At 40.5% G+C, this 26,115-nt stretch overlaps 1 protein-coding gene across 5 annotated transcripts in view; it reads right to left on the bottom strand.

The window, feature by feature from the left end:
- Window positions 1-24,637, bottom strand: part of DENND1A (DENN domain containing 1A) — a 147,205-nt gene extending 122,568 nt beyond the window's left edge. For all 5 annotated transcript variants that reach the window (XM_050980851.1, XM_050980844.1, XM_050980845.1 and 2 more), the window contains exons 1-2: window positions 24,484-24,637; window positions 18,714-18,784 (exon numbers count right to left, since the gene is read on the bottom strand). In XM_050980851.1, coding sequence (XP_050836808.1) covers window positions 18,714-18,784; window positions 24,484-24,500 — 88 coding nt within the window. In that variant the 5' untranslated portion in view covers window positions 24,501-24,637. The remainder of the gene's footprint in view (window positions 1-18,713; window positions 18,785-24,483) is intronic.
- Window positions 24,638-26,115: the final 1,478 nt, after the last annotated feature.

Below are 26,115 nucleotides of genomic sequence, written 5' to 3'. Positions count from 1 at the left end.
TGCAAGAGGCCATGGGCAGTCACATCACAAAAAAGAGACTCTGAAGTTTCTCTCTCTCTCTTAAACAGAACATTGGGAAGTCTGCCCTGCAAGTGCCAAATACCTCACTGGTAACATAAAAATGCTTTTCACAACACTTTAATCTAGAAACATAATATAAGGTTTGTAACTCAGACACAAAATGCTATTCAGACTTCAGTAGTGATGTGAAAGCAGGAAAGTTTGAGAGCAAAGGCAGTATAAAATACACATCATAGGAAACAGGAAAGAACGGAGAAAACCAGAACAGATTAAGCAAATTACTATGATTTCCATAATTATTTCTATATTATTAACACATCAAGAGCCAGAGGAGCAGTGAGGAACAAAACTTTCCTTGGCAGTGTTCAGCAACATCTTATGTGTTTTTTAAAATAACCTTCCAAAAAAAAGCAGGTTAAATTACAGATTACCTTGCAGATTTTTACTTAAGGTAATATACAGCTCTCCAGAATGAAGAGATGTAGAGAGGTAACAGCTCTAACAACATAAGAACTGGTGCAGGTTGTCACAGTTATGTCCATACTTGTGGGGTGCACACCAGGCATTCTGGTGCCCTCACACCACCTTTCTGGTGCCCTCACACCAGGCTTTCCGATCCACTCACACCAAGTTTCTGGTGCCCTCACCCCAGGTTTCTGGTGCCCCCACCCCAGGTTTCCAGTGCAGGCACGAGACCAGCAGCAGCTCCATAAGCCTGTCAAAGTAAACGTTCAATATGCGACTTTCACTGTTTCTAGCAGACAAACCAACTTTCCATCTAAAGGGGTCTTGGTTCACTTCACAATCCTGTTACATAAACAAAAACAACGCTCACTTCTTGGATAAGAAGACAGGGAAAACACTCACTGTCTTTCACAAACAGAAGAGTTTCCTCATCAATTACTGGGTGTCATGTCACGCTGCAGAAGTGCCCAGCTCACCGCCTGCAGAGCATTTAGTCAGACCCTCTCATAAGGCAACATGTTCCACCTTAACTGCTATTATTTATTCCCTTGGACTCTTACATGGAATGGGGCCAGGTTTAATCAAAACTTTACTAATTCTTTTAATGGAAGTTGGGAAACAGTTGTGGTGCAAGCAGTGTGTTCAAAATATGAAATACAATTGGGGAATTATCTCTCTATTAAATCCTTAAGTTCTTTTGTTTCATCCATACCAAGATATTGGTTTTACAAAACCCATTTGTGTAAGAGTACAGATTAATGTCTATTGCTACCATTGGAAACTGCTAAGAGTAGGGAGACATTAAAAAGCATAAGATGTCTTCAGTGATCAGCAAACAGAATTACTTCCCTACAAAGAAGAACAGGAAGCTTTTAGTCCAGATTAATGTTTAACTGCTGATACTGACAGAACTAAAGCTAGAATTATAAGAAGGGGATGCACAGGACAGAGCTAAAACTAAAATAACAGAGATCAAAACCAGAAGACAAAATAAGTACTTATTTCCAGTCCTGTTTGTTACATGTTTCTCCCACCTTCATTTGAGGTCTTCAGATCTTTTCTCTGCACTGGTTAATGGCTTTGGTGATACCTCGAGCCCACATTAAAGCACGCTTGATGAATCTTTTGAGTTTGCTTTACTGTGCACTTAAGGGGATATTTCTCTTGATAACCATCTGTTCTTCAACCAACCCAGAAATGTAGTATTCCTGCAAATCCAAGCCAAACTCCAGGAGTCCTGCAAACTGCAAATTTTGAATGGATTATATTTTAAATTCTTTTTTCCCCTGTAATTTTGGTCAGCAAATTATACAGCAGCTAAAACTTGCAAAAAAATATAATTAGGTAAAATCGTACTGCAATGGTCAAGAAATCCACAGAGCCTGGCTTACAAAATGAAATACAAAGTGTTTTGAAACATTTTACAGGCTGACTGTAATAATTATACAAACAAGTTTAAATGCAGAAGTTGAATGGGAACACCTACTTTAAGCATGCTTTTTTTGGGATTTAATAATTTTTTAATTTATTTGTGTTTGATCAGAGTATTTTTTCTCATAACCTTTTTGACACTCTATAAATTTAATAGAGATGTGTTTTAAGTGCTCAGGCCATGAATACTGAATTTGTTTCTCTCCTGCCTCTTTGTATTTATATTCTGAGACAGCAGAGTTGCCTGGTGACAGTCTCCCCACTTCCACAGCAGCTGGCAAGCCCTCCTTGTCCTGGGGATATGAAAGAATCAGTTAACTAATATTTCAGGCTCTGATTTAAATGTGACAGTCTGGAAGGGCCAATACCATGCAGAGCAGGATTTACAAGCTAAGATTTTTCTAAAAGTCTCAGAAGCAATAAAGAAAGAAATCTAAAAAGACCTTTATCACATCTAGCATACAGGCAGCAAAAATTAATCCTGATAAATTAATTAATCCAAATTAGTGCATCATCTAGAGTTTAACAATACCAGACACAAGCAGTAATTGTCTAAATCTGTTAACTTAGATTCTCAGAGTGCAAATTCTCAGGCTAAGACCAAAGCAACCAGAGCTTTGACAGCTTTACAAGAAACAGTCACCTCTTTAATATTTACAGAACATGTATTTCAGATGGCTTCTGAATGATATCTGCTGGCCTGAGATTACTTCCTCTGCTGAAGGGCCAAGCACATGCCCCCAACCAATTTCTCTAAGCTCACTTTGTACAGCAGCAAAAATAAAAGTTATATTTGATAAAATTAGAGCTTATAGCCAACTGAATTAATACCCAATTGTATTAATTAGCATACTAAGCACATTGATTTTAAAAAATCCTTATTCAATTAATTTTACAAAAAATTTTTATGTAATATGATAAATTTTCTACTTTCTTGTGTCAACCAAGTAACTTTTAACTTGGTTCTTGCTCTGAAGAAAACCAGAATTAACATTTCAATTTCATATTGCTTTTTAGCAATAGTGTACTAAAAGGAACTTGTGTAAAACCACAATGTGGCCATGGCAATCAATCAACTGCATTAAAAAAAAAAAAGGAATTGCTAATGAAAACAAACTGTATTTTCCAACACACTGACAGGCTTTTCACTACCAGAAAATACTTTGAGTTTTATAAACATTTTCCAAGCTGTATTATTTTTGTCATTTTTGGGTTTAGCTTTAGTGATAGTTTGACCATTTAAATTTGATAATAATCTATATTTCCTATGTCTTAGAGAACATTTTAAAATTGTTTGATTTTTTAAAAATTTCTTTCCAAACTTCACCGACCGCAATAACTTCAGATGGACATATTGTCAGAGACATACGCAAAGCACTGCAGAAATCCATTCACTGCAGTATGGATTGCCACACATCAGGTTTAACCTGAACTGACTGAGAAAGGATGTGGAACAGAAGTGTTGTAGCCAACCATAAGTTCTTGAATTGTTGTACTAAAACAGGAAAAACAACAACCCTTCTCTTCAGCAACTGGATAATTGCCTGGACTAGAGAGAGAAACCTTCTTTGTTACACATGCAACAATGAATACTGATTTCTAAGCCTCAAGCTATGTAACTTTCTAATTCAAACACTGACCCCACATTCATACTCTCAATATTGATAGTCTCCAACTGTTTCCAGGCTCCAAGTGCCCGTGTGCTGCTGCAGTGGAGCAGCACTGCTCCCAGACACTGCTCTGTCACCAACTGCACAAATTCCCTGGGAGGAGAACCTCCAGCACAGCAACTGCACAGCTCAGAGAGAGCAGAGCTGCACCAGCAGCTGGGGCTTGATGGCTTTTGTTAGTGCACCTCTGCTTAGTTCAGGATGCTTCAGTGATCCGTGTGGCACTGAAACACAACAAACAACTCCATCAAAGATGAAAGGCTGAAAACCTTGCTCTCCATTCCACTGGTCCCTGCAGTGGAGATGTCACCACAAATGCTTTTGGGCATGTGCAGTAGGATACAGCTTATCTGCCATACCATAAATCTGATTCATCCATGTCCTTACCAACAAAGGACAGCCAAACCTCACGAGCATTTCTGGGGAGCTGATTTCATAGTGGTGCTCTGCTTGTAGCTTTTCTAGTGTAGCCACACTTAGAGCTTCACCCTCACTGCACTGATAACCCCAGAAACCTGGGCTAAGAAACAGAACTGACCAAGGGTTTCCATGGTCACCAACGCATTCTTGAGCTTTGAGGCATGGCAAGTTCATATATTAAAAGATCATACATAAGAGAGAGCACTAATTATTTTATTGGGACACTTCAGAACTTGGCCTTGTACCCTTCAGTACTCAGCCTCTCCTTTTGATTCAGTTTGAGCTATGCAACATACCAACTCACCACTGCTATTAGTGCTGCCCATTCTTTCAAAATGGTAAACAGTAAAAATCTGTAAGAACAGGTAAGCTGGAATAAAGTTAAAAAACCCAAAAAACCAGAGATTGGTCACAGTGACCCTCACGTAAGGCTGCAGCATCACTGAGGTCCCATGAAAGCCTTCAAGCAAAGTACTAAATGGGAGGAAAGTTTGTAAGAACAGGCAAAGCATCCCAACAAAACATTTCCGTGGAGTCAGAAATGTTCATGACAGAAGTTAAACTTCTTGAACACCATTTAAAACTTAGTGGGGGTGAGGGGAAGGAGGTCCTAACATGGAAAAATACATCTCATGGAGCTAATGACTGTGAGATGAAAGAAAAACAAAATCACTTCATGTTCGGCTGTTCAGAATGACTTCTCTCTTTTGGAGGAAAGTTCATTAACTGGACAGCATCAGGCAGCACAACAGAGCCGTGGAGGTATCGACACTTGCAGGACTGACCTAGTTCATGGCTGCAATGCTTTCAGTTACATTAGCAAAGCTCACTGTGCTGTGTGCAGTGCTGAGACCAAAGGAAGGTCTCTGTGAAAGTAAGTTTAGCACATTTAAAGCAGTGCTGTTGGCCTGAAGAAAAATTTGGTTTAGATAAAGAGGAGTTTGCTGATATTCAGTGCAGCTAGACAGGAAATCTATCATCTTGCTAAAAAAATTTAAAACATTTCAGCTACTGTAGAAAAGGCACGGGTATCAAAAGGATTTTTAACCACAAAAAATGTTTTCAGACACTTGATACTTCCAAGATGTATGAGAGCATACATCCAGCTATCAAAAAGCTCCTGAGAGAGTGGAGCAGTCCAGTTCTGAGCAGGAACAGCATTTCACAATCACGTCACAGCCCTGGAAATCAGGCGTATATAAACCCAGCAATTTCACTAATTTCCTTTCTCTTTCCCTGGCCCAGCTTTAAGAAACCACAAACTCCCAACTAAACTTTCAGCCCTTTTCAAAGCTTTGAAGATTTGTTTCAATCTGGTCACCCTTTGCAGCAGATTTGCTGAAAACAATCTTTTTCCTTCACTACCAATTCCAAAGGTAATCTAAAACTGTAACTTGAATCCACTTGTACAAACTCTCTCCACAGGCTGATGATCCAGGCTGTGCTGAAGTGCAGCTGCCATTGACTCTGGGAGTGGGATGCTGGGGGAAACACTTCTCACAAATCTGACAAACCAGAAGGAAGCTCAAGAGCTGGGCGGCTCTTATCACACACCAGCACACCTTGAGCAGTACCTGTTCTGTTCTCATTATCTCATTCCATGTCTAACTGGGATTCTAACTCTCTGCTCCCCAGCTGCTTTTTCCAGGTCTGAATTCACACTGCTCTCGTACTCTCATCGGAAGAATTTCAAGCACCAATGACCAATTTAGTGTCATTTCTAAATTACACCCTCTTTTTGCTAAACTCTCATTAGCTCTACGCCCAAACACCCTTTTTGAGAACAGAATTTAATGATATTTATCACAATTTACTCATTGAAAAATAAACATAAATCACTAACTCTAGTACCACAACATCAATGTTCCATGCCATGATTGTTCCACAGAGGCTCCACAGCCTTTTCTTAAGTGACCAAACTAATGATGAAGTTCTCTCCATCTTTTTAGACAAGTATATATGTTTAATTTTTAAACATGAAAGATTAAATTAGAACTTACCCACACAAACACAACTCCTTTTAAAAAGGCTCAAACCACTGTATTTACATCTGCAAGTACTCACGTTGTTACTACAACCTTTATAACCGAGCTTAGGTTTGCTTCAAACAAAACAGGGTTCTCAGTGATAGAGGCCCAAGAAAAAGCCCTGCATACAGTTAGTCTACAAAGAATTAACTGGATTAATTAGCAAGGGATTTGAGAAGCAGCTTGGAGCTAGAAAACCAAAACACTAAATTGTTTAAATACTTTGGCATTGGATCAAGGTTTCTAGGCAGCCCTATGTTCCATTTTCTCCTTTTTTTTTTGCTCGGTGTTTTAACACATTTAACCTGACGAGGTACTTTTTCATGAGATATGAATGACACTGTCAAAATACTAAAAAAGAAGATGTGAATTAAAAAATGCCACAAGCTGTTAGCAATTCTGCCAACATGTATGAGCCCAGGCAACATTAATTAAAAATCAATAGCTTAGGACATAAATAGCTCTTATCTCTGTTATAGTATATCTCTAACATAACTCTTTATTAAAGAAAAAAAAAGGGGGGAAAAAGCCAGTGTCTATGCTATTATACTGACTGAATTGACCACAACAAAGCAAAAGGAATAAGGCAAAAACCCTGAGCAAAGAAACCCTTATGAGAAAGGGAGGACAGGCATATGAATGATTGGAATGCTTCAGCCTTGTACTATCATTAACACATAACTGGCTGGAAACAGCCACACTGCAAATACTTGGAGAACAAGTTACCAGGAAGAACATTCCATGTTTTCAGTGCTAACATGATTCTATCAAAATCCTCCTTGCCAAGGAAATAAAAATAACATGCACATCTTTCTGTCAGTTAGAAGTCTGTAATCTGTATCTTCCTGAGTTTATTAATCAGTATTTTTATTTTGCATCTCAACCAAAAATTGACAATTCTCTGATAATTATAACATAAAGATGAGAAAAAGCAGGAAATCACACTCAACCTTTATTTCCTTTAGCAACACCGTCTCCAAACTAAAGTTACATTAGCAGGCATCAAATCCAAAAGACTTAAGATTAACTAGGAACTTAAACCATGGCTTTCAACAGCTGTTTTCACACTTGCAGAGAGCCAAACCTTTGAAAGACTCAAATCCATTTTCTTACACAATAAATATCACAGAAAGTCCACCAAGCTGGATGTGTGGTTTGGGTCTGTCGTAACTCCCAGACAACCATGACAATTAAGATTTCTGAAAAGTTTCTACAGAAAATTAACATTAAATAGAAGATGTAGAATCATACTGAAATGAAAAGGCTAAGCTTAGTTTTCTTTTTGTCTAACACCTCCTGCTTTATTCAATGATTATTAATGACAGGCATATCAAATGCTTCCATCAAGACACAGTAGCCTGTAATCAATGATGAAGAATTCAAACAAATGGAAACATTGCACTGTGTCAGCTGCAGTTTGAATCCTACCTTGCACCTGTACTTCAGCACACTCCTACTTCTTCCCATCCCCTTGCCATAATCCCAGCTCCCAAAAATTTATTGATTGAAGTGCACAACAAAATCAAAGGTTCTATTCACAAAGCACAGATACCAAGTGTCAGCACAGGGAAACAGAAGACCCCACTTTTCACAATATCTTTTCATTGAGCTACAGTCAGAAATGATGTATTTCATTTTGAACTGTCCAAATTCCATTCCAGCTATTGCCATTCCCAGGTAACCTTGTTTAAGGTGCACTGAATACGAGGTTTTGTTGCTGCATTTAGATAAAACATAATTCTTCATCTATAAAGTTAATTATGCAATCTTAATTTTTAGGTAGAGAAGTACATTAGAACATAGAACTGCCTTTATTAGAGTTCCTCTAAACAGAACAAATTTAAATTCCACCAAGTTCCCTCAATAATGCTTTTTGTCATTGGAAATACAAACTAGCACTTTATTAACATTTCAATCATTGTCTCCATGGAAGGTTCAAGAAAACAAAACAATTCTGAGACCTTGTTAAATCATCTGTCTCCATTTTACTTGATCATTATAAATAAAACTGAATAGAAGATGCACAAGTAATTTGTAAACTCTTTCAAAGGATCTGATTTACATTTTTTGTCTACAAAGACGAAGATCTCCCCATAACATGCTTCATTTGTGTTAAATATTAAATTAAGACACTCATACTACATATATGGCAAAATTGGAATATAATTTTGATATGTTTTGGAATTATTTTCAGCAGTCTAACGCTGTTTATAATACTGGTGCAAATACTGCCACCAGTAAAGAAACAAACATTAAAAAGGTGTCCTTTAAGCTTCCCTTTAAGGCATCTACCATAATCGTATAATTTGCTCTGGACATCATTAAAATGTAAAGTTAATGAGGATTCAGCTGAAAACAGAAGAAATGTAACCTATTTTCAGGCAAAACTTCTAACACTGCAATCAGAGGGAAAACCTCTTTGATGTCTCTTTGTCTCTTCTCATTAATTTTCTTTTGGTTTAAAAAAACACAAAGGCTGTTTAAACTAAAAAATGCATAGAAGTTTAAACATGGTAATTATAGTCGAGCTGCAATGAGGTCATTAGGTTTTTGAAACTTTGAGATAAACAAAATTGAGATGTATGACTATTTTAAAAACATGTCAATACTTAATTTTAATTGTCCATGTGATTGATACCCACTGTATTCTAAGGATTTAGTCTAGATACAGAATTGTTTCAAGATGATTTAGTGAAGGACAGAATCCCGTGGCCGGGGTAGAGCAAAGCAATCAAGACATACATCAACAGGATAAGCTGTAATTATTGTATCACTGGATGCCACATGTAGTATTTCTAAGAGCAACAAAACACACTTTTGCCATCCGTGCAAGAGAGATGGCAAATTGTGAGATTTTACTACTCTTTACCTCTACGGTTCATTAAGGAATAAAATACTGAACAAGTTAAATAATTGCATTTACTCACTACATCTATTCTTGTTTATGAACACTGCCAAGTACACACAAAGCTGCACACTTCTGCTTTAACATGTTAATTCTTTCCAGCAGAAAATACCTTAAAGAGGAATCGTTAATTACACCATATTGATGCACTGGGATATACTGTAGTGGCAGATATTTCTAGCAACTAATTTATAAGTAAATTTTCCCAAACACAAACTAAAAACAATTTTTACCACTACTGTCTACAAAATAAGATGATGATTCATCACAAACAGGCCTTAACAAATACACAGGGCAAATATAATCTGATCTTTAGTGTAGAAGGAATTTAATCACAATGAAGCAAAATAATCATATTTATAACACTTTTCTGTGTGCCAGGATCACCTCTAGAAAAAATGGAGTAAGATGTCATCAATATTTTATTTTGTGGCAACATTAAAAAAATTATAATGTTAATGCATTTCTGGACAGAGGTTACAGCTTTAAGAAAGGGTTATTTACCCTCATGAATCTTTTCTATGTATTTGATAAACTCTTCAAATTAAACTGAGTCAATGACCAACAGACAAGTATCAGATAAAATCAGAAACTGCTTTAAGTGCAAGTGAAGCACAACTCCAGAAGAAAATGTCATATTTCAAGGAAAGTTTTGGCGGTTGGGGTTTGGTTTTGGGGTTTTTTGCATTTTACTTTTCCTCTGCCACATTTTATTAGGATTTGCTCTGCCCTTGCCCACAGAGCAGCTCTGTCCTACAGACATACAGCCCATCCTACAGCATGCACCAGCTTCTGCTCCAGCAGAGCTGCTCCTCCCCTCCTGGGACCCTGCCCTGCCTGTCTGCACTCCCTCAGTGCAGATTCACAGAAACACCAAGCACAGCACTGCAAAAACACCAAATCAAATATACAGCTTACCAACAGGAAACACCAGCAACCTGCCTCTGCCTCTGCCCAGACTGTGGTGCTCCATCAGCCATTCTGGCTTCACATTTTCACACTTGGCTTGAGTCTACATTAAGTATTTTTGATAGGTGTTTCTCCACAGACTGATAATCTGGTTTTAGAACCTCTGGATCAGAAGACCTCAAGGCTCTCCAAAGTATCTTACAGATAGAAATTGGAGACATTTACTTAAGGAGTGCAATAATGTAAGAATCAATTCATGAAGAGGTCATGCTACCACTATTTATACTCTGAACTACACTGTTTCAAAGTAAATGATTCTTCCAAGGAACCAAATATGGGATTGAGTTAACACCTGTAGAATGCAATGGGAGTCATGAGTCTAATTCCCTTCACCACCGCTTGAAATCCCAGTACAAATTCTAATGGTAGATACTCCAGGCAGGAAAGTGTTCAGATAAAACTCTCCAGACTATAACCAATTCTAGACAAGACATTATCAGTATCAGTCATCTCTTCCTATCCCTCTGCCCAAGGTTATCATCCTCAAAATGGAAGCCCAACTTCCTTTGTTTCTATTTCACTCTTCCATGAAATAAGTAATACTAAAATGTATATAAAAAGCTGCTTCCATCTTAAAAAAAGACATAAAAATAATCTTCCCAGGAGCTGAAAATCTGTCAGCATCTGGAATTTTGACAAATGGTTTACCAAAACTTGCTAGCCCACGAAGGAGCAAAATGCAAATTGACTCTGGTAGCACAGAAGGTGGAGTTTAGGATTTGTTTAGACTTGATCTTGGGTTTTGACAACTGCTGAAGTAAAACAATAGTCTAGCATTAATTTTACACTTATTTGATAATAATCTAACCTCAAATCATCTCTTGTAAACTCATTTTCCATTTATAAAAAATCTAACACCCAAATCACAAATGAACAGAAAAAATCAACACAAAACGAAACCAACAAAAACCACAGGAAAACCTAACAATGTCACTTTTTGTTCATGACAAAAAATACCACACCAAAGGCAGGCAGCCCATGCCTTGGGCACTCTGACAGGCCTCTTTGAATCCCAGTTCACATTCTCTTCTTGCAAGGAACTCCCCATAACAAAAAGAACCAGCAATACAAATAGATCTACTTTATCATTTACTGCCCCAAACTTGCTCTGCCTGAGCGCTGCACTTGAAGCAGTGCTCTGCTAAGTGGTTTAGCAGAGCTCTGTAGTGCTCTGCTACAGCTACCAACCCACACACAGACCCTAAATTCCAGTGTTTCCATTGAAAACATTCATAGGATGCATCATCCAACTGTGGATGGACTTAGGGGACCATGCTAACTCCAGGGAAAGGAACTACCCAAAGTCCCAGTTCTGAAATCTACAGAGAGCCTCCTTTAAAGTCATTACTACTTTGTTTCTTTTTCACCTGAATGACACTCGAATTGAAAGTCCTTTATAGCTATGTCTGTATCCAGGTTAACTACAGATGCACTAAGCTTTGAGCAGAAGTTAACACTCATTAACAAGATTATCTGTTGTGATTGAGAACAACCAAAAAACAAACCCCCTTGGAAATGCTTATGACTGAGAATGAACTAAAGTTTAAACTACTCCCTTAAATAAAGTCACACCCACATACCCCTTTAACATCAACGTTTGGACTCTGCTCAAAGTACAATCTCTGTGCAGTTGCTGGCATGGCAGCTCTATTCTTAAAGCAGCACAGTAAGAGAGAGTCAATTGCAACAAGTGCCACACCAAATTCTTAAACGCTCCAAATGCTGAAATCTTCAATGTTTCAGTAATATTGGGAATCTAATTCGAGTCTCTCAAGAACTCTTTTAAAGGAACAACCACTCAAATTCATCTCTAAATTCAAGGAAAAGTATTGCTAGTGAATGAAAATAATTTGTTAGAATCCCTAGAAAAACCCTCCCTAAGAAAGTTTCAGTTTAGCAGTTAATTCCAACCTGCAGTTAAAAAGGCACTAGCTGTCAGTCAGTTTTCTCACCCAACTCTATCATGAAAAGAAAAACTGACAGATCACAGGAGCTTGCCTTTGTAAACCAATTCGGGAACTTTCATGCTTCTTATTTGTTAGGTTAAAGGTTAAATTGCTGACCTCTGCCCTCCTGCTTAGCAGCCTTTCCCTTTTTCTGTAAAGCTTTATTTTGGGGCTGTATTTACATGGATTAGTCTCTTTTCACGCTAAGAAGGAATCTGTTCACAGCCAAAGCCTTAGTTCTGGTTGTACAAAAAGCAGTCACAATTATTCAGCAGCAGACAATGACCATATTGTGGATTTACAAAAAAACCACCTCAGCCATGGCAAGTTCTGTCCTTGCTGCACAAAACAATAGAAGAAAAATCTTATCAAGCATTCAAGAGAAAGCAAACAAAGCAGGCCCACTGTGAACTTGATGAAGATGTCAAGCTCCTTTAAAAAAATATAAATCAACAAAAGAGTTTAAAGTCTTGTGAGTGAGACTTTCTGTGCTGAATTTTTCTGTCTAGTTAAACAGTGCCAGCATAGCAATATACTGCAGATTAGTAAATACTTGTGAAATAGAAAAGACTGCAGACAGAAGTAGTTAAAGCATGAAGCAAAAAGGCCAAAGAGCTCTCTTCCCACAAAACAGCACAGAGAAACACTCAGTTAGATTTGGTATTACTGGTTTGGGGGTTTATTAAATCTAGTACTATCAATCATATAAGAATATACCTAAAATGTGTTCTATAAAATGTATGATGACTTGCAAAATGACAGATTCTAGTATTTTTTTATAGGGTGAGTTTCTCTTCAAATTGAGTTCTGTATTTCATTTATACTGTAAAAACCAAACTGTAAACTGTCTTCACAAAACACAGCTCAAACTGTGCTATTGACTTACCCTGACACTGCAGTCCCAGCAAGCTCTTTGTTAAAATCTTCCACCTTGTTTGTACTTAGAAGCAAAGCAATCAAATGGAAACAGAAAAACAAAGCAGCAGCTTAGGAGAATTAGAATTCCCAAATACCACCTACCTACTAGCTTTGGTTACTTTTCCAATCCTGCTTTAGGAAGTTTGGTGCAGCAACACAACCCTGCAAAGATGGGATAGGAAAACTCCTGATATGGAATTCCAGCCCCTTCAAGAGAAAGCCCTTATTTAATCGAAAAAGACCTGAATTCTGCACTTCCCTTGACATTACTAAACCTTCAAGATTTTATTTATTTCTCAATACATAATGGGCATATTTGAACCAACAAAATGCTTTCATCTTAAAAAAATAAAGGCTGCTCTGAGAGGTGCATGGGCAAGGTTTACAAACCTTTGAATGACCAACTCTTAACTTAATCCTAGTCCAGTAACTTCGCTTATGCTCAAGAAAATCCTTCATCAGTTTAGGAGGCACTGCTCTGCTATGTAACATTATAATCTATAACAAAATATAATGGCAGGGAGCAGCAGTGTGTCTGACAGAGATAGAAAGCTGCTACTTCTCTCTACCTGTGAAAGTCCTACCACAGAAAGCACAGTGACAACTGTAGAATAATTTTAAGGCCCAAGTACATCGTGACTTCTCCCAGTAGAGTTAAGGACTTCGATTAGTTTAAGTTATACATTTGTGATCTACTGGGGAGGGGGGGAGGGAGAGAAAGAGCTATTACAACCCAAGGCTAGAACATGAAAAGTAAAGAAGGAAGTACTTAAACTACTCACAAGCTTCTAGTAGGAACAAGATTAGTAGTACATGCTACTCTAGGAGCCAATTCAAATGCAAATTTCATCCTTTCACTCAAACAATGATAAACTACCTCAGAGTTAATAGTTTCCTTCTAAGATTCATCTCCCTTTTCAACTTAGCGGTATGTTTTCTAGAAAAGAAAGAAGCACATGGAGAGTCTTACAGCAAGACCTTTTAAATTCTGTCATAAAAGAAGTAGCATAAACTACATTTCCTTTCCTAATCCAGTGAACATTTGTTAAACTCTAACATACCTACACTTTGTCCATGCGGTCACGTTTAGGCTTCTAACTTACCATGGTTTTTTAAAAAAAACACTCAGAAAGAAATCCTTTAGCTGTACTAAACCATTTCAGCTTTTTCCTTGAACACACAGCAAGAATTTATGCTACACTCACAAAAAGATGAAAGATGAGGTCCTTGGAGAGAAAGGCCTTTTGGCACACTACATGGTAAAGCTACAGATTTGACATACTTTTATAATGTCTGCTTTGGCAAGAACACAAAAACCCCACACAAAAGCATGGTACGTCCTCCCAGACAGGGGTGTAGGGGGTGTTTTACTCTTGTGAGCATTTACTTTCAAATGCTCTTACTTCAGAGACTATTTTGATCGGTTACTTTAGACTAACAAATTCTCTTTTGCTATATGAACAGTTTGACAGTCAGACTACAATTCTCACAGCCCTTTCTAACAAGAGAGAATCTTTGGCTGAAGTCCAGCAACAGCCTTAAATTTGTCACATCCTATTTTTGATGAATGATCTGCAGCAGTTTTAAGATCATAAAGTGCTTTGAAAGTTAAAAGAAAAATTTCACAAGTAGTAAGCTTTCACTTTCTTTATAAAGGTATTTAAACTAAATTTGCTAGGAGATCCTTTCTACTTCTGCGTCTCAAAAAACCTGCACAAAACAATCTTCCGGCTGAGATTAACAACATAGGAAACAGTTGCAATGCACTTCTCTACAATGTGTCAATAGCATAGAACTGGATATCTAGGAGTGCTTAAGTGAGCTTCAGCAGTTATCTTCTGTAAAAGAAACAATAAAAGTTTGCTCAGCTTCACCCTTTGCTCAGCTTCTGTGAAATTTCAGTATTATGAAATGCCACAACAAATACAAAAATCACAATCTTATAAAATGCTTTTTTCCTTCCTTTATACAGAGATTAAAAATCAGGAAAGAAATCCAGTAAAATTGCTGTATTGCATGAAAAGCTTTTAATTATCCACATCATGTTCCAATGCATGAGAGAAGATCATGCACCAGAGTCACAAAAAATATTAGCTTTACTTTAAGCCAATACTTTCCCTAAAATATTTCATTTTTACAATAAAACCATGGCTATTTTCCCCTCTTTTCCTGAAAGTAAATGTGTGGGAGATGGTGAGAAGCATTAGAATTGCAAAGTTCCTATGCTTGACATACTTATACCTGACACACACAACACAGATTCCTCACTAGACAAATTCCATGTACTGTCACTGTAAAAACACAAGCTCTGTTCTAGTTTGCAGCTTCTCACTTTTGGTGAGGAGGCTCCAGGCTCCGGAGCAAAGCATCCCTACAAAGAGGAAATCAGGGGAGAGGAGGCCTCTAAGGATGAACAAGGCACTCCTGGACAAACTAAACAAAAACAGGCAGCTTCCAGAGGCTGGAAGCAGGGAAACATGGCCTGGAAGGAATGCAGAGGAACTGCCTGAACAGCCAGGCATCAGGTTAGGAAAGCTAAAGCCCTGCCAGAAGTAAATCTGGCCAAGGACACCAAGAAAAGCTTTAATAGGAACATTGGTAATAAAAGAAAGAACAGGACGAATACATGTCCTCTCAGAAAGGGGAATTACCAACTTCCATTGAAACACCAATCATTAGGCAAACAAATGATTTGGTGTTGTTTTCTCCTAAGGAAATATATATTTTAATAAGAAATACTGATCTTCATGTGGCCAGTCAGAGCTGAGGCTATCCTGCTTCACAGTTCTCAAAAAAAAAAAAAAAGGACATCACATTTACTTAAGTAGGAAAAATCTGTAAATTTCCGAGTAAGACCTGTGAATTCAACAAAGAACAGCACAAAAAAACACCTTTAAATACAACTGAATGCTGGAATTGTATAATCTACCAAAGATTTCATGTACCAAAAATATACAATGCTGAGCACAGATGATTATTATTTCTAAACAATCCTGAGGGGAAAGGACAGTGAGAGCACAGGAAGCTGATCCAGTGATCATTTCCAGTTCACACATTTCACTGTGGTTTTGCAAAGTTCTGCCTGGACTGGAATAAAACAATGTTTGCTTTTTCAACTTCTTTGGTTTCAATGACATTTTTCTCTTTCCACCTTATTAAGTGTACAGAATATTCCCCAAATGATCCTGAAGCTTATATTTCTACGAATCAAATCTTAGGATCACATGATAACTGAGGCAGGAAGGAACCTTGGGAGGTCTCTAGTCCAAACTCCTGCTCAAACACAGGCCAGATGTGAGGTCAGACTGGGTTCTTCATGTTTTTGAAGCAGTTTGGTCTTGAAAACCTCCAAGGATGGAGATGCACAACATCTCTTGAGTGACCTGGTGCAATACATGACTCCTCGTGTGAACAGGTTCCCCATATTCACTTAGAATGTCTCTTGATCCAGCCTGTCACTGCTCCTTGTCCTCCTGCCACACATCACGTGGCGAGCCTGGACACTTCATCCCGATGGGTACACACCTCCCAGGTTTGGAATGCTGCTGCTCAGCTTCCCTGGAGCCTCCTCCAGGCTGCACCAGCCCAGCACTCTTGTCTCCTCACACTGAAGGGCTTCAGCTCGCTCACCACCTTTGCAGCTCTCCATTGAACTTGGTCTGGTTTATTGGCAGCTTTTGTGGAATCCAGAACAGATTTTTTTCTTCTGCAGTTGACTGTGAACTTCGAAATACATTAAAGCTGAAAATTCCAGTTGATACTTCACAGTCACATGGAAACACCCTTTGCTACTTTCTCACTTTTCCTCTTCCAATTTGCTCTCCCATCCCACCATGGCTGGGGGAGCGGGAGGCTGCATGGGGCTGAGCTGCCAGCTGGGGTTAATGCACGACAGCTACACTAATTTTTGGATAACAAAATGGAGGCAAGTTTTACCATCCCACAAGCCAGACAATCCCCTACACTAGGACAGTTACAGCTTTGGAGCAATTCTTTCTCCTCAAGACCAAGTCAGAAGACTGGTACCAGAATTAAGCACTATTATACTAGACACAAACTTCAAAAACAGCTGCCTTAGTTAATTTTAGGACCAATTAAACAGGGAGAAATAGTTTCAATCCTGCCTGACAATTTGCTTCTTACTCAACTTTTGTGCATTTTACTTTTCTCAACAGTAGCTGCTCCTTGCCATGTAACATACATTCCCCGATACAAAAAAAGAGAAGTTAATCTATATTGCTAGGGTTTTGGCATGGAACAGACAGCCAAAAAGTGACACAGACTACATGGAGGTTTCTAGGTGTGTATTTCTGGAATGGTGATTTGCCTGGGATACAGTATGCAGCTGACACTGCAGAGAACAAGACAACCTTCATTCAGAACAGAAGGACAAAATATTTGGGTATACACAGATCTAAGGCTCCTGAGAATAAAGAATACTGCTTAAGTATAAAAAATTCGGTTGGGAAAAATCTCTTAAAATATTCTTCAGAGAGAGCAACTTCAAAATATATATGGCTACTAAAAACAATTATTAAAATTATTTTTTTACTCCCTAAAAAGAATTTTGGAAGATTTTGCACCTACAAGTGCATACAACAAACCTAAAAACACAACTAAGTGAAACTCCTACAGAATCAGTTGGTTTATAGAACAAAATGTATACTAAATTCTCCAATTAAAAACCTGTAAAGTAGTTTCCGTGCTTTTTAACCCACCTTCCCACAGCAGGGAATTAATCCCTCCAGGGGGATGCAAACAAACTTCAAAGAGAAGATTATACCCAGACACTAGTACTGTACAATGTAATGTTTATGGTCAAATTTGTTCAGATTTTCTGGCACTAGAATCCAGGTCAGATGTGCAGAAACAAAGACCAGTTATTAAAAGGGCTCCTGCAGTTACATCAAATAGTTGTGATGGCACAGAGCAGTAGGACAAGCCAAAACTGTATTCCAGCTACAACTCCTATGGAGGCTTTGGCAGGCAAGGAAGGAGGTGCAGCTATTTGACTTTCACAGACAGTAACAAATACAGATATAAAAGGAGGTAAGTGGCTTTCCAGTCAATAAAATAGAAAAATCCTTTCTACTGGTTCATTACACCATATCTATCACACACACGTGATTGTTTAATAAAAGACAAAGGAAATACTACTTCAGTACATGCTGACTAATCATAATTATTTAATTCTGATTAACTTCCTTTTCATATCATTCTAGAGACTGAACCCTGTACCTTGAACTAAATTTTGGCATTATGAATTTCAACCTTGGCTTTTCCTGCTTATTTGATCAAGTTCCTCAGGTGAGATAAAAGTGCAATCAAAAATTCCCAAATGTACTTACATGTTGGTTTCAGCAGTTACGGGACTTCTCTATATTATTCAAAAATAATATTACAGAAAAATACCTGTGTAATTATGACTTGATAACAATGGTAAAAACAGTTAACCAAATCATAAGCTGCATCCATGCCTAATTTCCAGATAAATTCATTTATTAAAGCAAGCGAGAATTCTGGCAGCAGATAAAAATACTTCTGTAGACAAGTAAGAAAGAGGAAGAAGTAAAAACAAATTCCAAACAAGATGTTTTAAGAATTTTTCTTTGTTTAAAATTACCCTTTTTTACATGAGCAGCAAACACCAATCTGAAAAAGCACTTACTTTTTCAACCTAATCAAGAAAAGAGTTATTTTTATTTTAAAAGACAAAAAGAGACAAAACAGTCAAAGAAACCTGAAAATTGTTCACAATCAGGTACAGAACCATAAATTTCTAATTTTTAGTCCTAATTGTAAAAGATTCCATAGAACCAGTAATTAAGATATTTTTAGAAGGTAGAACAGCATAATGTTAAATACATTTCATTATCTCACAATCCATGGTTCTTAAGAACAGTTTTAGCCAATAAATAGGTAGAAACAGTGCAAACAGTACCTTTCCCAATGCAACTGATTCCTGAGTGGGTCACTTCTGCATACACCTCAAAGGTAGTTTCTGGATTTTGTCTGAAACAAAAGAAGGTATTTAGCACACTGAGAATTTGGTTTAAGTGCACTTGCAATGAGGCAGTCAGAAAGGCTTCTCAGCATGCACACAGTAGAATAACAACTAGAGAATCTCCATTTCTTGGTTTACAGCCTTGAATGATTTCTCATCAGACCTTTGTAAGGTGCTAAATACAGGGATTTTTTCAGTAAAAAAAAAAAAAAAAAGGATTGGGAACTTTTCACCAAACTGAAAAGTCAAACTGTCCGACACTGAACAAACAGCACCCAGATTCACATTTTCATTACTGTGACCCTTGGGTTCAACTTCATGACATCTATTTGCCCAGGAAAAGCAGGAGAAAAAAAGTAGATGCAGTCAAGAGGAGGCAAAATCACTTTCTGCACACACTACTGAAAAACTTAAGAGGCTGTGTTTAGGATGAAGACGGTGCCCCTTTTTAATACCTGTCAAAATATTTCTACCTCTTTACCAAAAAAAGGCCATGCTGGAGAATATTACAAATGCATGAGGTTTGGTCTCATGAGACTCCAGAGTCTTCACTCCAGAAATTTGCCAGATGCATGGAAATAAGTGTGACAGTCAAAAACCATACCACATTGAGCTAGAAGATGTAAATTATGCTTGAAGAAAGAGATTTACTTTGCTCAAGAGTTAGAAATATACCAGTAGTAAAAGTAAAAAGTTAATGATATTACTACAAAACAAATAAACAATTTAGTGTATCTTTTCCGTTCTTACTAATTCAACTCTCTAAGTGATGCTCTGGAATTACATCTCGTAATGAGCATGCAAAGGCAGCAGGTGATTATATATGAAAGAATATTTTGACTTAAGTCTTGACTAACAATTTTAACTACTCCAGATATTTTTTATGAGAGTAAAAAGACTGTAATCCTGAAATAAGTATTTTTCAGGTCTGAACATGTGACTCTCTATTCTTGGACTTTCTGTTTAAAATCAAGAATCAAAATTGCATAATTACTGCTCCAAATTTACAGCTGCTTGTATAGTGATAATATTGTCTCCTATGTGTTAATGCAAACTAACATTAGAAAATTGCTGTGGTATAACTTGTGAATTTTGTAACTTCCTTACAGCTAAGGACAAAAGTAATGACAAAACCCAGAAATACACATGCTAGAATTCCTAACTGAATATTAATTTTAAAATTAAACTCATCTTACCCAACAATTCAAACCAAACATATAAGCATGTTGAGGAGTTCAGCTTAACTCTTCAGAGAATTTCTATTATTTTTAATCCTACTTTAACACCATAAGGATTAAGGAAAACATTTCTAACCATGCCACAGGCCCACTTAGCCTAACTCAAGTGGCTCTAAGCCAAACCCCACACCTATTTAAACTGACAGAAAAGCTACCATTGCTTTCAGTAGCACAGGATCACACTCCTCAGTTTTACAGCGCACCTCTCAGGAGCAACAATGGTTCACAACTCAATTAATGGTAATTTAATTTGCCACCAGTTCCCAACTGGTTTGTCTTAAGTAGCTGTTTTTTCAGAAAACTACACTCATAAGTTATGAGAAATCCAAAGTCAGCTGTTATTGTGCAATATAAAAGCAAACATGCATAACTCTCACTGTGCTACTCAAGTTGCAGCCCATAATCTGCAAATACTGGGGGTTAGCTCCATTCCTACAGCCACGCTATGGGGTGAGGATGGAACGACACCCACAGAGCACCAGAAATGTATTTTCCTTTTATACACAGTGCTGGGCAGCCTTATCATACCCTCCTTGTTTGTGTCTTTATTTTTAGCACCCTGTTTCCTTAATTAAAAGTTTATAAACTTTATACTTTTACAGCTAATGGTTAAAACAACAAACACCTTTTTAGTATTATGTTAGAACCCAAGTTCAAATTCTTAAGTGAAAGCATTGGGTAACACAGCTGGCAGGAGCACAGACTATATTCCAAGCCTTTCAGACAAAAAGACATCACATTTTATATTTTAATTTTCCATGACAAACGTCAGTTTATTTCTATGAACAGTGAAATTAAAGTAGCCTTCCCAAGTGAGAATTTCAGTATTAAAGGTTGCATTCAACAACCAACACCTCAGTATGAGAATGAAGTCATTGTTGGATTGTGGATATTTTATAACTTTTCAGAGGCATTAAGGAAACAACTCACTATGAGACTTCATACAGTTTGCAAATACAGCATAAACATGATCAGAAATGTGTATTCTGTAGTCCAATGTCACCTGAGAATTGAACAGAAACCCCAGCCCCAGCAATCCTCCACAGCACAAGAGCCTTGAACACACAGCAAGATTTCCCTCCTCCCAACAATCACTTATGGACCCATGGTCACTTACCAAGTGAACAATAAGATGCAATTCAAAAAAAATACATAGGACACAGAGGTACAGAGACATAATGCCTCACTTATTTGAGAACTAGGTAATTTCACAAGGAAATGCAATACTTCTCTGTAAACACTAACTTAGGAAGGAGCTGTATGAGAAAATAATACTTCTATGATAAATGCTAGTTGTATGAATTACTTCAAATCTCTGATCTATTAATAACATCCATTTCAAAGCAATCAATATGAAATTCAATTTTACACTGCAATAAGATATTTCAAATAAGACATTTATGCACCTTTTATGATCAAAAAACGTCGTTTTTATCAAACTGTAAGAGATTTATTCAGAATAAAATTATATCAAGCCCTCCTCTGAAGCTGAATGGCTGGAAGTACATACTTTACATATCCACAGCCTATTTCAATTCTGTCAGGAGCATTTTTGGTACACACAGAAAAATGCAATAGCACTTATGACAGAAAGTGTCATTCTGCTGAAGAACTGAGCCATAACAGTCTGACATTACCTGATAATTAGTTGTCCTGGAACAAGATGTAGTTGCTCAACTCTTGCAGAAAGTAAATTATTAGCAGAAACCTGTAATCACTAATTCAATTCAGAAACTATAACTGAAGCCTTGATTAATTTCCATATATTTAACTTTTTTGCCTGATATTCCCTAGGTAGATAAAATTTCATCTTAGTACATAACAAACGTTCTGTTAAATCTCTGAAAGCCTTCCCAGATGTACACTTGGCATCTATTGTGTCACCAGTGAAATACAACCACCTCTAGAAAGGGACATGCCAACTGTTTATACAGTGCAATGCCATTCTACTGAACAGACTGGCATTGACATATTACTCAAGATAAATAAATAAGAAATCCTTTCTGTCTTGTAACATGGAGTACAAAGGCTTGGGAGCATTGACAACAGCAGGTTAACAAGGCTCCTATGCTACCTCACCTGACTGGCACAGAGTGCCTGGCATGTTCCCTGAGACATGCCCCAACAGAGGATTAACCCAGCACAACACTCAGTTTAGCTTTTTTTTTGCCTGCAGCTATACAGAAGCCAAAAGCTTACAGGACTGCTGGCAATTCCTTGATTTCTTTCACTTCAGTCTGATGCAGCTACTGATACTTTTCTCTAAGCAATCTTTCACTCAAATGACTCATTATTATGCACCCATCAGAAATCTAACTGACAGATATGCCCAGGTTTCATGCAGAGTCTATCACAGCGCATGCAAGGGATCCTGTGCCAAGCAGTTTAATATCCCTCATAGTTATCAATCTACTTCAAGAAGCAAGGGATCTGACTGCTGGATGTTACTGGGGCTCCAGCACATACTGGTGACACCCCTAAAGGAGATGTGCCTCACCATACCCAGTTAACAAACAGTTCTCCCATTCACACTTCCAACCTGTCCGCATAAGGAAGTCACTTACCAACGTTAAAGTCTTTGCTGGATTACACATCCAGCTCAGAAAGGCATACCAGATCATACAGGCTCTCTCACTCTACATATTTTAAGACTGTTTTGAAATTTTGTCCTTACACTACTCAGGCACAGTGTTCTGTCCAAAGTGGGAAAAAGCAGTTTATTAAGTGTTGCTCGAGACAAAGTTGCTTAATCACTCAGTGGACAAAATGCTTTCTCACAAAGTCCAAGAAGAATGAAAAGCAATGTTTACCTGGGTTTATTATCTCTGCTACTCTGGTGATTGGGAAAGACAAATTCACACTGAAGGACTTAGCACAGAAAAAGTCCTCAACTCTGCTGGCTGCACTAAGTATTTCTAACTGCTACATCTCCCTGACACCAGTTCCTAGTTGGAGCATCTCACCTGCCTGATGACATTCTCATTTAGCAAAGTCTGCTCAAAGCCACTGAAGTACAAACAGCTACCACAAACCCAAAGAGGGCAAACACAGCCTACGTACCACAAATTAAACTGCATTTAAAGTAAGCATCAACCTCTTAAAAGATTTAAGATAAGGTCATCATAAGAAATAATTTTGGATCATAATCTTGAAGTGATCCAAGCAAGGGTGACTGCTGCAGGGTCTGAAGGTGCAAGTCAGAGATAGAGTCTGCTCTGCTGCCAAAATACGTAGTTTTCAATTCTACCTGTATTTGACTGTAAGAGTTTAACCAGTTTCTCAGGCTTTCAATCCTCTGCAGCACCAGTTGAGAACACATACTCCAAAAAGGTGCAAAACTCATGCCCACAGTATGCTTAAGAAAGGAAGAAAAGTTCATCCCTTTCTAGAACCAACCAATTGCCACAGTGCTATCATTACAAACATTCATTACCCGCTTACATTTTCCTAAAACACCTGGCTGAAGAGACATGTTTTCATCTATTCAGCCTATGGGCTTGGGAACATGAAGATGTGTCATCACACAAATTGTCCCCTCCAGTCTTGTATCCAAGTTAAACAAAACAAGGGAAAAGCTAAAACCCAATGTAATCCTGAAGAACACGGCGTTCAAGAAGGAAAAACAACTGCTCAACCGCACTTGCTGAATAAAACAGGATCTCCCTGGGTCTCTCCACTCTATAACCCTTTTCACACACAGAAATTTCAGCACTCTCTGCTTGGCAATAGCTTTATTACACCTCTACCTGTGTCCGAGGAACTGAATTTTCCTGGAATGGCACATGAACAAACTGAGACTTTAAAAGTGACTATACCAAACATACCAACAAGGCTTACCAATAAATCAACAACCAATTTTATGAAAATTTTTAAAAAACCCCAACATTGAGGGCATGGAGCTGCAGGCCCAGCACATCAATCACTTGCATCACTCTTCTCCTTCCCCCAAACCTCTTTGCTAATGCACTTTGGACTGTAGTCCTTCCGTCAGCACGCTCTGGGCTAAGAAATTTGCACTCCCTCGACCCCTCCACACCCCCGAACAGGCGTCGGCTGTGCTGGCAATGAAGATGTGCCAACACAGCACCCCCGCCCTCCCTCAGGCCTGCACCGATAACATTGCACTGCCCTCCCCGCCCGGCCCGGAGAGCGGGAGGGGCAGCGGGCTGGGTGTGAGGCAGGGTCGTCTCTCGCCCCTCTCCTGGGGCAGGGCCGGAGGGTCCCGCCGGGGTCCCGCCCGGAGTTGGGGTCGAATGGCCCGTCCTGCCCGTCCCTCCGGCCGGCGAGGCAGGGAGCGCTCTCTCCCCTTCCTTCTCCCTCTCCTTCTCGCCCAAGCCGAGGCCCACGGGCTCGGCCAGGGTCCCGCCCGCGCGGCCTCACAGGGAGCGGAGTGAGGGCGGGGAAGTCAGTCCCCTTCTCGCTCTCCCGAGGGCCTGAAGCGGGGCTGGAGAGCTGCGGAGGGCACTCACTTGATCCTGGATCCCATGGTCTCCGGGGGACCGCATAGACCCGGGGCGGAGCGAGACACAGGCGGGGGCCGCAGGGCCGCGCTCTGTCCGCCGCTCGCCCCTCACTCCATCCCGGCCCGCGCCGCGGCGCCCCGGCCGAGTCACGGCGCGGAGGTTGCCGGGAGCTGTAGTGCGGCGGGGCCCGGGGCGGGCGCTCTGTCCCTGTCTGGGGCAACCGTCAGGGAAAGACCGCGTTCTGCTCGTGGTGCCGAGCCACAGGAAAACGGGCAACGGGCAGGAACTGATGCACAGCAAGTTCCACCCGAACACGAGGCAGAATTTCCTCACTGCGCAAGTGCCCGAGCACTGGAACACTTTGTCCCCAGAGGATGTGGAGTCTCCCTCACAGGGAATATTCCAGAACCGTCAGGACACAATCCTGTACCATGGGTTCTCATGACTGTCTGGACTAGGAGGTTGGACCAGATGCCCAAAAAGTCCCTTCCTACCCGACCTATCCTGTGTCTCTGTGACTGCCGCCGGGAGCGCCGGGGGTCGGCAGTGGCAATGCGGAGTGGCCCCGCTCCCCTCAGGGAGATTGAGGCGGGAACCCCGAGGCCGGACGGGCCCCTCTCCCCTCAGGGACATTGAGGCGGGAACCCGCGGCGGGACGGGCCCCTCTCCCCTCAGGGAGATTGAGGCGGGAACCCGCGGCGGGACGGGCCCCTCTCCCCTCAGGGAGATTGAGGCGGGAACCCCGAGGCCGGACGGGCCCCTCTCCCCTCAGGGAGATTGAGGCGGGAACCCCGAGGCGGGACGGGCCCCTCTCCCCTCAGGGAGATTGAGGCGGGAACCCCGCGGCGGGACGGGCCCCGCTCCCCTCAGGGAGATGGAGGCGGGAACCCCGCGGCGGGACGGGCCCCTCTCCCCTCAGGGAGATTGAGGCGGGAACCCCGCGGCGGGACGGGCCCCTCTCCCCTCAGGGAGACTGAGGCGGGAACCCCGAGGCGGGACGGGCCCCGCTCCCCTCAGGGAGACTGAGGCGGGAACCCCGCGGCGGGACGGGCCCCGCTCCCCTCAGGGAGACTGAGGCGGGAACCCCGCGGCGGGACGGGCCCCGCTCCCCTCAGGGAGATTGAGGCGGGAACCCCGAGGCGGGACGGGCCCCTCTCCCCTCAGGGAGATTGAGGCGGGAACCCCGCGGCGGGACGGGCCCCTCTCCCCTCAGGGAGATTGAGGCGGGACCCCCGCGGCGGGACGGGCCCCTCTCCCCTCAGGGAGATTGAGGCGGGACCCCCGAGGCGGGACGGGCCCCTCTCCCCTCAGGGAGATTGAGGCGGGAACCCCGCGGCGGGAGGGGCCCCGCTTCCCTCAGGGAGATTCAGGCAGGACCGGCCGCGCTCCTTTCGGGCCTCCTCAGCTGCCCGCCGCGTTTAGCAGCTGACGAGCGGCCTGGAGTGACACCGAACAGCAGGGCCAGGCCGGGACTGACGGGGCCAAACCGCGTCACCGCTTGATCCCGAGCCCTGACTATCCCCTGATATCCAGGCCAGATGAGGAGCAGGACTGCCCATCTTGGAACCCCCCGTGCAGAGGGGAGCCGTCCCCGTGGGCACAGGCCGGAGCCTCAGGCAGGAACAGATATTCGATCTC

The sequence above is a fragment of the Serinus canaria genome, chromosome 17 (genome assembly GCF_022539315.1).
Source record: "Serinus canaria isolate serCan28SL12 chromosome 17, serCan2020, whole genome shotgun sequence".
Lineage (NCBI taxonomy): Eukaryota > Metazoa > Chordata > Aves > Passeriformes > Fringillidae > Serinus > Serinus canaria.
This window is presented reverse-complemented; position numbering and strand designations above follow the sequence as displayed.